This window comes from Chrysochloris asiatica, unplaced genomic scaffold, assembly GCF_000296735.1.
Source record: "Chrysochloris asiatica unplaced genomic scaffold, ChrAsi1.0 scaffold00011, whole genome shotgun sequence".
In the NCBI taxonomy this organism is placed as follows: domain Eukaryota; kingdom Metazoa; phylum Chordata; class Mammalia; order Afrosoricida; family Chrysochloridae; genus Chrysochloris; species Chrysochloris asiatica.
Genome location: NW_006408529.1, coordinates 27,094,752 through 27,110,329, shown reverse-complemented (window position 1 = coordinate 27,110,329; position 15,578 = coordinate 27,094,752). Strand labels below are relative to the sequence as shown.

General features: G+C 37.0%; 1 protein-coding gene across 1 annotated transcript in view; it reads right to left on the bottom strand.

The window, feature by feature from the left end:
* MSR1 (macrophage scavenger receptor 1) overlaps window positions 1–15,578 on the bottom strand; it is a 93,469-nt gene that overhangs the window by 46,178 nt on the left and 31,713 nt on the right. The window contains exons 5-6 of the mRNA XM_006834519.1: window positions 11,270–11,350; window positions 643–732 (exon numbers count right to left, since the gene is read on the bottom strand). Of these exons, the coding sequence (XP_006834582.1) occupies window positions 643–732; window positions 11,270–11,350 (171 nt within the window). The remainder of the gene's footprint in view (window positions 1–642; window positions 733–11,269; window positions 11,351–15,578) is intronic.

Genomic DNA, 15,578 nt, shown 5'->3' with positions numbered 1-15,578 from the left:
AGGTTAGCAGCCTGATTTGTAACCACTACGCTACCATTTTGTTACTACAACTTAAGAAATCTGTACAGGTTGGGTTAAGAAATGTTTACACTTTGCTACTTTGCTTTTTTTTTTTTTTTCTTTTCCAGTCTTTCTGTTTTCTTTGTTATAAGATAAATGTAATGCCTTATAGTGATTTACCATTGTGTAGAATTTATAAACCCTTAATCTCTTTGTCTTTAATGTATTTTCTTTGGGGGAATAGTCAGAAATGCCTTTAAAAATTGTTTCAGAACACAAAATAATTTCCATAACGAGTATTACTACCTATATTATGATTTATTGTGAATTGAGTGAACATCAGCTTTTGCACTCATCCTATCGTATTTTGTTTCATTGTAATCACTACAATCCCCTCCATGGATCATCATTCAACAGCATTTGTTTCTATTCCCTCTGTTTTTATTGGATGTACACCAAAGCACTTAAGCAAATCTTCCCTTCAATCGCCAGCAAACAGCCTCTCTCCCTCCATGAGTCTAGAGTCTCTAGCTGGTCCATCTCTCCACATATGATGACCATATTTTGCTGCCAAGGAATGTTTTAAAAAGTGTATGGTGTGTATTTACATACTCTAAAAGAAAATTGTCATTATCATACTACCTGGACGCCCTGTCCTCCCAGTTGTGCCTGGGAATCCTCGAATTCCAGAGAAGCCAATTTCTCCTCGGTCACCTTTAAAACCAGGTGGACCTATGTAGGGTTAATGAAAATAGAAAGTAGAAAGAATCAATTTTTTTATATATATCCGTGGTATAATGGAACAATCTATATATTTTCATGAGAGAATATGAAATAGGCGAATCTCCGAATTGAAGAATAATAACTTCCTGAAAAATTCATGTGTACTATTGAAAGATAATGCAAGCAATAAGTATAAAACTGTGTGCATTTAGATATTACAGATATTCTGCAAGTAAGACATTGCTAGTATACATAAAAGCACAAAAGAAAGAAAGGAAAAAAAAATCTTGGTCTTTTAACCAGAAGGCATACATAGTCTAATAAGGTATCTTCAAATTACAGAATTTTGCTGTGATTTCAATTGATAAGCTGACAAATTTGACAACTATTGTGAGATTAGCCAGAACCAGGCAGTGTTTTGTTCTGCTGTGCATAGGGTCGGAACCACTATGGATCTGTACGAACTCAAGTACCTAACAACAATTGAATTTCTAAGATTTATCTTATAGAAAGAAAATCTCAAGCAATGGAAAGTATTAATGTATGTTTTATAAAAAATGATTGAAATCCTAGCTCTGGATTTCATTCTTATTATCTCTGATGGTCATATTTCTGCATGCATCATTTTCAACCCTTGTTCGAACAAATGACTTTGGTCTATGGATAGGTTCCACATGAGCAGAATTAAGTGTTCTAGAATCCCCCCTGTTCACAATGTTGTTTCAGATCAGGCAAAGTATGTGTCAGGATTGTATCCTTTCACTGTACATATTTAATATGTATGCTGGCCAAGGAATACAAGAAGATGAGCAATTTGGAGGGGAATGTGGCATCAGGATTGAAGGAAGATTAATTAATTAATAACTTGTGATAGATATGTAGATGACACAACTTTGCTTGCTGAAAGAGAAGAGGACTTGAAGAATTTACTGAGAAAGATCAAAGACTACAGCCTTCAATATGAATTACATCCTGACATAAAGAAGAAAAAAAATCCTAGCAACTGGACCAGTCAGAAACAACATGAGAAACAGAGAAAAATATTGAATTTATCTAGAATTTAATTTTAACTTTGAACCACTATCAATGCTCATGAAAGCAGTAGTCAAGAAATCCAGACATATTGCATTGGGCAAATCAGTTGCAAAAGACTTCTTTAAAGTGTTAAAAAGCTGATCTCATCTTGAAGATTAATGTGCTCCTGACCCATGCCATGATGTTTTAAATTGACACATATGCATGCAAAAGCTGGATAATGAATAAAAAAGAAAGAATAACTTATACCTTTGAATTATGGTGGAGAATATTCAATATCCCACAGTCCACCAGAAGAATGAAAAAATCTGTGTTGTAAGAAGTACAGTCAGAATGTTCCTTAGACGCCAGGAAGGTGAGAGTTTGCCTCAGGTACTTTGGACTTGTTACCAAAAGGACCAGAAGAAGGTCCCTGAAGAAGGACATTATGCTTGGTTAATAGAAGGTCAATGTAAAAGAGGAAGTCCCTCAATGAGACAGATTGATAGAATGTCTACAAGAAAATGTTGAAGTATAGCAATGATTGTAAGGATAGGTTAGGGTTGGGTAGTATTTTAGACTGTTATATATAGGGTTGCCAAAAGTTGGAACAGTCTTGAAGGCAGCTAACAACAGCAATATTGTTATCCCAAATAATGGAAATTGGCACATCTAGGATTGTTGTTGTTGTTGTCAGGTGCCATCGAGTTGGAACCGACTCATAGCGACCCCATGCACAGCAGAACGAAACAATGCTCGATCCTGGGCCAACCTCACCACCGCTGCCACCCCCGAGTCCATCAATGATGCCACCTGGCCGATCCATCTCGTTGGAGGTCTTCCTCTTTTTCTCTGACCCTCCACCCTACCCAGCATGACATCCTTCTCCAGTGACTGTTTCCTCCGGACAATATGTCCAAAGTATGAGAGACGAAGCTTAGCCATCCTGGCTTCCAAGGAGCACTCTGGCTGCACTTCTTCCAAAACAGATCTATGGGTTCTTTTGGCAATCCATGGCACTTTCAGTATTCTCCTCCAACACCACAACTCAAAGGCAACAATTCTTCTATGATCTTCCTTATTCACTGTCCAGCTTTCGTATCCATATGAGGCTATTGAAAACACAATGGCCTGGGTCAGGTGCACCTTAGTCCTCAAGCTGACATCTCTGCTCTTCAATACTTTAAAAAGTTCCTGTGCAGCAGATTTGCCCAATGCAATACGTCGTCTGATCTCTTGACTGCTGCTTCTGTTAGTGTTGATAGTTGATCCCAGAAGAATGAAGTCTTTGACAACTTCAATCTTTTCTCCATTGATAAGAATGTTGTTTATTGGTCCAGTGGTGAGGATATTTGTTTTCTTGAATTTTTTTAAGAAAAAAATTATTGTTTTCCAATGTCAATCTTTTATGATATTGCCAATATTTTACAAGTTCCTGTAGGGTAGTGATAATGCCTACTTAACTCATTTAAACCACCCCACCTTTAAAATTTTTATTTTTTTAAGATTCAGCGTTTCATACAGACACCAAAAATTGGGCTGTCATCCTCTAAGAAATGTTCAGTTTGAGAAATATATCATTCTCAATAGTTTAAGAAAATAGTGTAATACTTAGACTCCAACAGAAATCAAGCAGATAGCCAGAGCAATAAAATGAAGGATTATGGCCAGAGATAGTAATATATTGCTTGGACTTCAGAAAATAAAGTCTGAAACATACATAGCATCTGTTCTCAGGACAGACTGATATAGTAACATGTATATTTTCTTCATCATCCAAGCAGAGCAGTAAGATTCTTCTACATGCAGCCATTGTGATCTGTCACTCAAAATTACAAATAAAAACACTGACTGAAAATTCCCTCATTTTTATAACCTGTGAACTGTGAAGTTTGATAGTTTAACAATCCTCCATTCTTTTTAGAATGTCACATGTGATTGCATTGTTTTTCCATCAGAATTTTCCTTTAATAATTCAGCAAACAAATACAGAATGCATATATTATGCCAACATTTCTTCATTTTGGAGTTACAAACATCCTTGTATAAACAAACCTTCAAGTGTAGAGCAACAATGAAGGGATAAAGAAGTAAGCTGTCAAATCAGTAAAGCATGTAATTTGGTGCTATAATTTTTACAAGTAATAAAACTGGAAAATTAATTAAAAAATTCTTTGGGATCACAGAGGACCTGTCTGATGGTGATCATTTTAAGTACATTACAGTGAAGATCAGAAGACAGCTTTTCAACTATGTATTACATCTTGTTTTCAATTGCTGAGTAAATTAATACAAAAATGAAGCTCATATGATATTGCCATGCAAATTGATTTGTCATTAGACCTCTACACAGAAAATGTTGAAGGGAATTTTGTGACATTTAGAGTTTTATGATTTTATTTAAAGATATTTGCAATGTGGCCCTCTAAGGTAGTTACCACTGCTGGATTTAATTGCAGAAGACCAGATTTTCTGAGCCTTTCAGGAGGCAATTTGCTAATTTTCTAATAAGTCTGATCAAAGGGAAAGGGTCAGGCTCCTACTTCCAAATCATTGACAACAATAAGGATATTATCCAGACTCTTTGTCATTAATGTTAGAGTTTCAAGGGCTCATAATCATCATCCTAAACAAGCTCATCATTTTGTACATACAGGAACAGAAAACTGGGTAGATCAATTTACTACTAATCATGTTAAGTCTGATTGGCTAAATACAAAACCCATGTAACAGCTTTTAGTCTATCCTTCTTTCTGTGGTCTAGGAGGCTGGCTAAGAGTATAAATCATACCTATCTGAATTCAAATACTGGTTCTCTTACGTATCCACCAACTGCTGATGATTCTTGTGAAAGTCATTTACATTCCTTGTGCATCTATAAAATGGGTAAATTATTTATGCCTTCCTTATACATTTGTTCTTATGATTCAAAGAGTGTATAAATGGAAAACATTTAGAAAACTACATGACATATTGTAAATACTGTGTGTTAGATAGTAGTAATGGTATTAGTAATAGAAACATAATTATTAATTTGACAAGTGTTTTTTGAAGGCTGTTACAATGAGTTTTATTTACTGATAGTCTATAGTGATCATCTTTATTAAAACAAAAAACTTAATAAAGAAATCACCCTTTCTTGGCACAACTTGTACTTTCAGAAGAAAGTCATTTTCAATCCTCAGGCATAAAAAAACAGCCTACAGGCAGCAATTCTCCCTACTAAAGTATGTATTTATGGAGCTCAAGCTTAGCATTTTGTTTGTTTTGTTCTTTTTGAAAGTTGTGAAAGAAGTCTTTCTAGGCAACTGATGGAGTTGGTGTGTGGGATGGAAGGCAGAGATATAAATTAATGGAATAGAAATGGAAGGATATTTCCTAGAACTTTCAGAACATGGACCTCTCAACAGCTTGATTTTGGACTTCAGTACTCCAAAAATGTGAGAGAATAAGTTTATGTTATTATTAAGTCAAGTTTGTGGAAATTTGTTATAGTAGCCATAGAAAAGCAATACATGATGAAAAATTATTCAGCGAGAGGAAAAAAGCACCATGCTCATCATTAGGCAACATCCTCCTATGCCTATAAGTCAGACTACCCAGTTTTTATGTGGCGCTGTAGGATAAGCATTGGACCACAAGATTGGCTTGAACTGAAGGAGGGATGACTAGTTTTGATGAAGTACCTCATACCAAATGACTTCTGTATAGCCTTGTTGTTGTTGTTAAGTGTTAATGAGTTAGTTCCAACTAATACGGACTCTATGAACAACAGAATGAAATACTGCCCAGTTCTGGGCTGTCCTTACAATCATTGTTACACTTGAATCCATTGCTGATGCCACTGAGCCACTCCATCTCATTGGGCATCTTCTATTTCTTCGCTGCCCTCACACTTTATACTAAGGATGATGACATTCTTCAGGGACTGGTCCCTCATGATGTTTGAAGTATGAGACACAGTCTTGCCATCCTGGTTTCTAAGGAGCATTCTGGCTGTACTTCCTCCAGCACAGAATTATTGTTCTGTCAGTCTGCACCTTCAACAGATTTCCTCAACACTGTAAGTCAAATGCATCATTTGTTCAATTTTCACATGCATTGAGGCTATGGAAAATACCATGGATTAGGACAGGCACACCTTAGTCCTCAAACTGACATCTTTGCTCTTCAACACATTAAAGAGGTATTATGCAGATATGTCTAATGCAATACACCCACTGACTGCTGCTTTCTTGAGAGTTGATTGTGGATCCAAACAAAATGAAGTCTTTCACAACTTCAATCATTTCTCCCTTTGTCACGATGTTATTTATTGGTACAGTGAAGATGATTTTTATTTATTTACCCATATTCAAGATGAAACCCATATTCAAGCCTGTCATCTTTGATTATCATCAGTAAGTATTCTAAGTCTTCTTCACTTTCAGCAAGCAAAGCTGAATCATCTGCATATTTCAGATTGTTAGTCTTTCTCCAATCCTGTTACCATGTTCTTCTTTATAAAATTATTTGTTCAGCATACAGACTGAATGTTGTTTTTGCTAAGTACTGTTGAGTCAGTTCTGACTCATAGCAACTTTGTGTAAGGTTTCCAAGAAGTAGCTGGTTAGCTACTGATCCTGCAGTTCAAGACAACCTTGCAGGCCAGAAAATTAACCCACAGCCACACACCAGGTTTCCACAGATTGAAAAGTACAGTGAAAGAATTAACCCACAGCTACACACCAGGACTCCACAGATTGAAAAGTACGCTGAAAGAAATACAGACTTGATGGTGTGCATCGAGCCTATATTTTTTTTTAACAGATTGAGTAAGTACAGTGAAAGAATACAACCCTGATGCACACCTTTACTTAATTAAAACATTTCAGTATCCCTCTGTGCCATCATTCACCTGTCAGTTTGTTACACTGTGATGGTTTGTGCGTTGTTGTGATTCTGGAATCTATGCCATGTATATTTTAAATACCAGTAGTGTCACTCACAGTAGATAGGTTTCAGCTGATCTTCCAGATGAAAAGAAAGTAGGAAACAGGAGAGAAAACCTACTTCTGATTATTTAGTCACTGAAAATCTTATGAACAGCAGTGGAACACTGTCAGCACAACAATACTGAATATTGAAACATGATGAAGAGCACCAGAATATTGTCAGATATAGTGCCAGAAAATGAGTTCTTCAGGTTGGAAGGCACTCAAAATCTGACTGGGAAAGAGCTACATCTTCAAAGTAAAATTGACCATGATGACACAAATGGAGCAAAGTGTATGGGACCTTCATTTGCTAATGGAGCACAATTCAAGATGAAGAGAAATTAATAATTGGAACATGGAATATAGGAAGTATTCATTTAGGAAAATTGAAAATTGTCAATGATTGTGAGGTTGGCATGGGATTGGGCAGTGGTTTGTTCTGTTTTGCATAGGGTCGTTATGAGTTGGCAACCAACAGCAACAACATCCTTGTGTGCATGATTAAGTGTTCTTTAATATCCATTCATCAAAATATAAATCATCGCTTTCGTGATCCACACTGTTGAAAGCCTTGCATAGTCAATAAATCACAGGTAAACATCTTTCTGGTATTTTTCTGCTTTCAGCCAAGATTCACCTGACTTCAGCAGTGTTACCCTTCATTCTATTTCCTCATCTGAATCTGACTTAAACTTCTAGTAGTACAATGATACTGTTGTAGCCCTTTTTGAATTATCTTTAGCAAATTTTGCTTGCATGTGATATTAATGATATTGTTCAGTGATTTCCACATTCTATGTGGGCCACCTCTCTTTGAAATGGACACAAGTATTGAACTCTTCCAATCAGTTGGCCAAGTGGCTAAATTTATCTTCATTTTTTCAGCTTCAGAAGTGCCAGATGTGTTGTTCTTTTTTGGTTTTCTCACTCCAGTTCATTGCACATTTTTTTTTAAGTACTTGATTTTGTCTTCTCGAGCTGCCCTTTGAAATTTCTCTTTAACTCTTTACCTCCTCATTTCTTTCAATCACTTAAGCATACCTCCACTGGAGAGCAAGTTTCAGAGTCTCTTCTGACATCCATTTTGGTCTTTTCTTTCTTTTGTATCATCTTAATGACTCTTGATGCCATCCCACAACTCATCTAGTCTTCCGTCATTAGTGTCTAATGCATAAATTCTTGTTCTTGAGATGATCTTCAAATCCAGTTGGGATATGTTCAAGGTCATATTTTGGCTCTCATGGATTATTTAATTTTTTTCAGCTTCAGCCTGAATTTGGTGAGGTCCATGTGTAGGTCCCTTTTGTGATGTTTTAAAAGGTTTTAGCAATAAGTCATTGGTCTTGCAAAATTTTATTATGCCATCTCTAGCATGATTTCTATCACTAAGGCCATATTTTGCAATTACTGATCCTTCCACTTTGTTTCCAACCTTTGATTCCAATCCCCTAATTATCAATACATCTTGATTGCATGTTTGATTATAGCTTTAGACTGAAGAAGTTGATAGAATTCTTCAATTTCATCATTATCTTTTTAATGATGAATATGATGCCTTCCTCTTCTGTTTGTCATTCCCTGAAAAATAAACTATATAATATTAAGATTCAAAATGTCCAATATCAGTCATTTCAGCTCACTAATGCCAACGATATTGATCTTTGCGCTTTCCATTTTATTTATAACAACTTCCAGTTATCTTAGCTATATACTTCATACGTTCCATGTTCTGATTATTAATGGATGTTTGCAGTTGTTTCTCTTCATTTTGAGTTTTGCCCCATCGTCAGATGAAGGTCTTGAAAGCTTTACTTCATTCACGTTATCGCAGTCAACACTACTTTGAGGAGGTAGCTCTTCCCCAGTTGTATTTTGAATGCTTTCAAGCCTGAATGCTCATCTTCTGCTACTATATCATCCAATGTTCTTGTGCTGTTCATATTTCAGCACTATATCTGACAAAGTTATGCTGCAATTCATAAGGTTTATAGTGGCTAAACATTTGGAATTAGTCCACTTTTCCTTCTTCATATTCTATTAGTCTGTAAGCTCAGCTGAAATCTTTCTACCATGGGTGACCCTTCTAGTATTTAAAATACTGGTGGCATAGCTTCCAGCATCACAGCAACATGCAAGCCATCATGGTATGACAAACTGACACCACTGGATAGCCTGAGTCAATTTATCCACCTACTAACTAACTCTGGTAGTATAGTGGTTATGAATCGGGCTGCGAACCGCAAGGTCAGCAATTTGACACTACCAGCTGCTCTGTGGGAGAAAGATGAAGTTTTATGCTCCCGTAAAGATTTACAGCCTTGGAAACCCTGTTCAGGGTCGCTATGAGTCAGTTCTGACTTCACGGCACATAACCACCACTAGTAACTAACTATTGTTCTTCTTTTTAAAGGCACTGGATAACGTCTAAGCCCTCACTAACCAAATCAAACAAGCTTTACAATGTTGTTTCTGCCATTAATACAAGCTGAATATTTAAAATCCACTTTCTTTTTTATTTCATACACCCATAGTTCAGAAACAGCTGAAAAGATGCTCACGAGATGAAACCTTGTACAGCAAGTTGTAGCTCATACTGAACTTTTATGGTTGACAATAAAGCTTGGACAATTGCAGTTTGTAATGGAGAAGTTGACAGACCCTTGAAACCAGCAGCTCTGGCAGCTGCTTTAATACTGGTTACTTCCCTTGCTTATGACACTAACTCACCATTGTTAAGACGTGCTGAGTGTTGGTAAAGTAGAAAGGCTTCCGGTTAAAATTCTAACCAGACAGTACTTTCAAAAACACACTAGCCCAACCAAGAAACACACACACCACATAAATGTGCATATATGCACACATACACACACACACACACAAGGGGGCTTTCAAAAAGTTTGCGGGAAAATTCTATTATCTTTTAATTCTCTTTTTCCATGAACTTTTTGACGCTCACTTATATAGATATGAGAATGATGGTGATGCTGTAGGATAAACACTGAACAGCTTACCACAAAGTCTGTAAATTCAATCTCACCAGCTGCTTCTCAGGAAAAAGATGAGGTTTCCTGTTCCCATAAATAAAGACATATAGGTATATTGTGTTGTTAAGTGCCACCAAGTTAGCTCTGACCATAACGACCCTGTATAAGATTGTAGGGTTTCCAAAGAGTGCGGCTGGTGAGTTTGAATTGCCATCCTTGTGGTTCAAACTGACCTTATAGTCTAGCACCACATTAGTCCACAGCTCCACATCAGGATTCCATATATCTCAACAACTATATATATTGTTGATAAGTGCCGTCAAGTTGGTTCCAACTCGTGGCTATCCTGTATAGGGTTTCTGAGGCTGTAAATCTTTCTGGGATTAGAAAGCCTGATTTTTCTCCAGAAAAGCATCTGGTAGGCTCCAACTACTGACATTGTGGCTTGAAGTCCAATGCTTATTGTACAGAGTCACCACACTCCCATACATGTATATATGAAGTGTGGCACTGTAGGCTAATGCGTCAGACTGCAAAGTCGTTTGAACCGCAAGGTCGATGGTTCAAGCTCACCAGCTGCTTCTTCTAAACCCTATACAGGGTTGCTATGGGTCAGAATTGACTTGATGGCACTTAACAACAACAATAACAATGTCAATACATTGACCCTAAAGTAGAGAATTATATATTATCAAAAGACAGAAGAAAAGTCCATGGTATTTGAACATTTTTATTTTGTCAGACATTCTGGTTTTAATTAGGCCATGCAATTATACCACATTTTCAAAAGGCACGTGTGGTGTTTGATTTTTAGCCAAGAGTAGCAACACAATTATGTTATTGCTATTGCCTTCTTGGTTATATTTTCAATAGCACAGAAATTCATGTACTCCATTTCTATATTTTCTACTGTCTTCCTTGGAAAGATTGCTTTCAAGATTATTACAGAGAAAATTATTTGGAACCAACTCTGTACTATTAAAATTTAGAGAGCAGCTGAAAGCAAAGGTAAAAGTCATATATATTCAATTCAATATTTACATTCAGATTTCATGCGTTTTTACCAGATATATCCCAATCAAGGACTGTATAAGAAATATATGTAAATTTACCTTTGGTTCACATTAATATAATTTTTTAGTTATCTTAAAATTCACATAGCTTGACACTACATTTAATACAAATATGATTTTTATATTCTCCTTCACATGTGACTTGAAACTAGGTCGCCTTGTTGTATGAGGTGATTTCAAAAAGTTTGTGGAAAAATACAATGAAAAGATAATGGAATTTTTCACAAAACTATTTAAAACTCACTCATATAATATATGATCTGGTATTCACCACTAGAATTATGCACAGCCACATGTGGTGGCTCTGGCTAAAACATTCAGCTTTGTTTAAAACTCAAGAGTGAGTGCTTCCCATGCAGTATATTATAATGATTAGAATGACAAAATATTTACTCTTGTCCCAACACACACACATATAAAATAGCTATTTCTCCTTACACATGTACACAGATAAATATTAATTATTTTCATAGTAACTATTTAGTTACTATTAACATACCTATTGGACCTGGAATGCCTTGTGGACCACTTTCTCCAGTAGGACCTCTATCTCCTTTTTCTCCTGGGGGTCCAGGAGGGCCTTTAAAAAACAAATGATAATTACTGATCATTGTTACAAAACATTGTGTCAAATTCAATGGATTTGTCATTTTACTGAAAAGACAGTCATAAAGGAAATCCCAAATTTCTTATTTATTGTATAAAATAGTACAGGATGAATAAGACTGACCATGTAACATGCAGGATGACACTGCTATAGAATAGTGCAAAGCCTTAAAAGAATGGCAGAGCTCCAAATTAAACAACTTCATCATATATTAAATATTTGTGTGAACCCAGAACTTTTCTAAAGGTCTAAGAGTAACAATAACACAACAGTAACCTGAGGGGATCAGAGGAAAGACACTGAGTATGTATTGAGCATATTCTAGGTAAGTTTCACTATATAGAGTCAAATATTGTGTGGAAAATGTACATACAAGTGGACATTTAATTACACATGTTTATACTCTGCAGATCACCTAATGGAGTACTTTGACCATGTAGGACAAGAACTGTGGTGCTGTAGGCTAACCACTGTATTGCTAACCTCAGGATCGGCCTTCAAACCCACAAGAAACCATTTTGTTAGCCCTGACTCTAAATCTAGATATTCTCACAGACAATTGGAGATAAGTGTCAGTAGTATCATTTGATGACTTTATTGAGAAAGTAGGATTTTACGTGTACTTTGAAAAACACATAGAATGAGAAGGAAGCTAATTCTGGGAACTAGAGAGACATGTAAAAAAGCTGTAAGAAAAAATGAAATATAGAAATATATATTTTAAAATAAATTATTGAGATGACTCTTCAGATGTTATAGCTATGTTGTTGTTGTTAATTGCTTTCAAGTCTGTTCTGACTCATTCTGTAAAGGGTTTCTGAGCAATGGCTGGTGAATTTGAAACTGCTGGCCTTGTGTTTCAAACCTACTTTGTGGTTCACTGCTTATCCTACAGCGCCACACCAGGACAATATCTATATAGATATGGTTGTGGTGGGCTGTGGAGTTGGTTCCAACTCATAGCGACCCTGCACAGGGTTTCCCAGACTGTAAATATTTACAGGAGCAGAAAGCTTCATATTTCTCCTGCCTATAAAGAGCTCTGGTAGCGTAGTGTTATGAATCGGGCTGCTAACGTCAGGGTCAGCAGTTTGAAACTACCAGCTGTTCCACGGGAGAAAGACAAGGCTTTCTGCTCCTATAAAGATTTACAGCCTCAAAACCCTGTGCATGGTTGCTATGAGTCAGAACCAACTCCACGGCACATAACAACAACAAACATAGATATAGATATTGTGAAATGCAGAGGGTGAAACATGTTTGCTATTTGGCTTCATAATTACGCAACTGGCTCCTGACTGCCACGTTGGAACAACATTGATTGGCGAATTTGAATTTTCTGTGTCCAATAAACAGATCACTTCTTTTAGAATGATTGCTCAGAGTATCTCTCTAGGACTTCAAGAAAATCTATCAGTAATACCTCTTCCAGAGTAGTACACCAAGCTAACATGCTTTCCTTCATTTGAAGCAGGACATCTAGCAATTTTATTTTCAGCTCCAAGAGGGGGAAAATAGCAATGTTTGAAAGGAGACATTTTCATTACTATCGTTTGGTCACACACGCCCAGTGCAAGGATTTAGTGCCATTGGTAGAAAATGCCTTTTTAGATATTTTAATCAGGTGGGGGAACAAAATACTTAGAAAGTCTACAAGAGCTACATAAATAGATAAAGTTTGCATCATGAGCAAGAATACATTGTTCATTTTCTTTGTCACTTTTAAAGTCCTTGTTCACCGCTTCTCTCCATTCATCATACCCATCCCAATTTTCAAGGTCCAAGTTGGGTCTCTTGGTAGGAGGACAAGCATGCACCGGCAGCTGCCCAGAAACCTTACACATGATCACTATGAGTCAGAACCCTCTGGAAAGCACTTAACAATCAGGATTGAGTTTTAGAATCTTCTTTATATAATTACTTAATTTCAATGTATTTCTCTTCCAAGTGGCACACGGACCCCTTCTCTTAATATATCAGACAATAATATTTTATTGTATTTCTATTGTAAAAGCAATTCTATGGCACCATGGAATAAGCGCTGGACTGCTGCTAATCACAAGGTCAATTGTTCAAGTCTATCAGCTGCAACTTGCGAATTCTATACAGGATCACTGTGAGACAGAACTAACTTGACAGCACTTAACAACAACATTTAAGATGGGATATAAAGTTCATGATTCTATTATCATATTTCTTTTCAATATCTTTTGCTGTAGCATATTTTTTCCCACATATGTATGGAAGCTTCACGGAGTCCTGGTGTGGCACTGTGGGCTAATGCGTCAGACTACAAAGTCGTTTGAATTGCAAGATTGGTGGTTCAAGCTCTCCAGCTGCTCCTTGGAAACCCTATACAGGGTGGCTATAGGTCAGAATCAACACGACAGCACTTAGAAACAACATGCAAGCTTCATACTTACTGAGCATTAGAGTGATTAAGGAGCTCTAGTAGCGTAGTGGTTACGACTTGGGCTGTTAACCTCATGGTCAGCAGTTGGAAACTACCAGCGGTTCAGCGGGAGAAATATGAGGCTTTCTACTCCCATAAAGATTTACAGCCTCGGAAACCATATGCAGGATAGTTATGAGTCGGAACCGACTCCATGGCACACTACCACCACCACCACCATCAGTAGTGTAGTTAGTGGTTACAAGTCAGGCTGCAAGCCTTAAGATGAGCAGTTCAAAGTGAACAGTGGTTCCGAGGAAGAAAGCGGAGGTTTTCTGCTCCCGGGTACGTAGGTACAGCATCGGAAACCTTATGAAGGGTTGCTATGAGTTGAAACTGACTACACAGCACATAACCACCACCACCAAGCCACCACAGAGTCCAGGAAGGAAGAAGCAATGACTTGATCTACAGCTAGAATTTTGCTAAGCAAATCTGTAATAGTGATGGTATTTTGAAAACAGCACTGGTGGTATGATAGATTAAGCATTGGGCTGCTGACTAGCATTTAAGATTAGCATTCTAAACCCTCCAGCTGCGCTGTAGGAGAAAGATGAGGCTGTCTGCTCTCACAAAGATGTACAGCTTTGGAAACCCTAAGGAGCAGTTTTACTGTGCGCTGTGGGATCACTATGAGTCAGAATCAGCTCTGTGGCAGTGAGATTGCATGTGTTTTAATACAATACACAGACATTTTAGGAAGCATATGAATGTGTGAGTCTAGAAATCAGGGACACAGAGAGCAGACCTAGTCCCTTAGTCTCTGAAGTTGAGTTATTTCCATTTCTTTTGTAAGTAAGAAATGGAATTCTTTAAAAACCATTATTTTTCCCATTACCGTTGAAACTTGAACAATGCAGGTTTGTAACTCCACATGCAGTCATGTGACTTTTGACTCCCTCAAAATGCAACTACTAATAGTCTACTCCTGACTGGAAGCCTTATAGAGATAATATTAATACTCACTTAACACATTTTATATGTAGTATGTATTATGTACTGCACCCACATAAAAGCTGCATTTTTAATATGAAGTGAAAAGATATTCGTTACAAAATACAAGTTTTTAGTGCCTGCTGACATAGTTTCAGCTTTGACTTCAAGAATTTCCTTTTTTTTTTAGGCTAAATGAATTTATCTTGAAATGGTGGGCAATGTAGCTGGAGAAAGGGATTGCTCATGCAGAGGTAATTAGCATTGCATGACATTAAAAAAAAAAAATCCACGTATAAGTGTTGTTGTTGTTAAGTACTGTGGAGTTGGTTCCAACTCATAGTGACCCTGCACAGGGTTTCCAAGGCTGCAAATCTTTGTGGGAGCAGAAAGCCTCATCTTTCTCCTATGGAACAGCTGGTAGTTTCAAACGGCCGACTTTGAGGCTAGCAGCCCGATTTGTAACAACTATGCTACCTGTATAATTCAGACCCATGCTGTTTAAGAGTCAACTGTGTTTTGGACATGTCCAGGTACATGAATCGTATAAAGCTCTCATTTTGTAGCATTAGTTAGATCATGACAAATGTATCTATATTATTTTATGAAATTCGGAGTTGATTTTCTTTTTACTTTTACATAAAAAATGCCGCTACCAGGTATCAGATGCCTAAAGTAAAGAAAACCAGGTAAAGATTTTCCTTAAATAGTTCTAACTAGGTGTGCTCCAATGCTCCTTGGAGGCCAAGAAGGCCAAACTTCTTCTCTCATACTTTGGACATATTGTCAGAAGGGACCAGTCGCTGGAGAAGGATA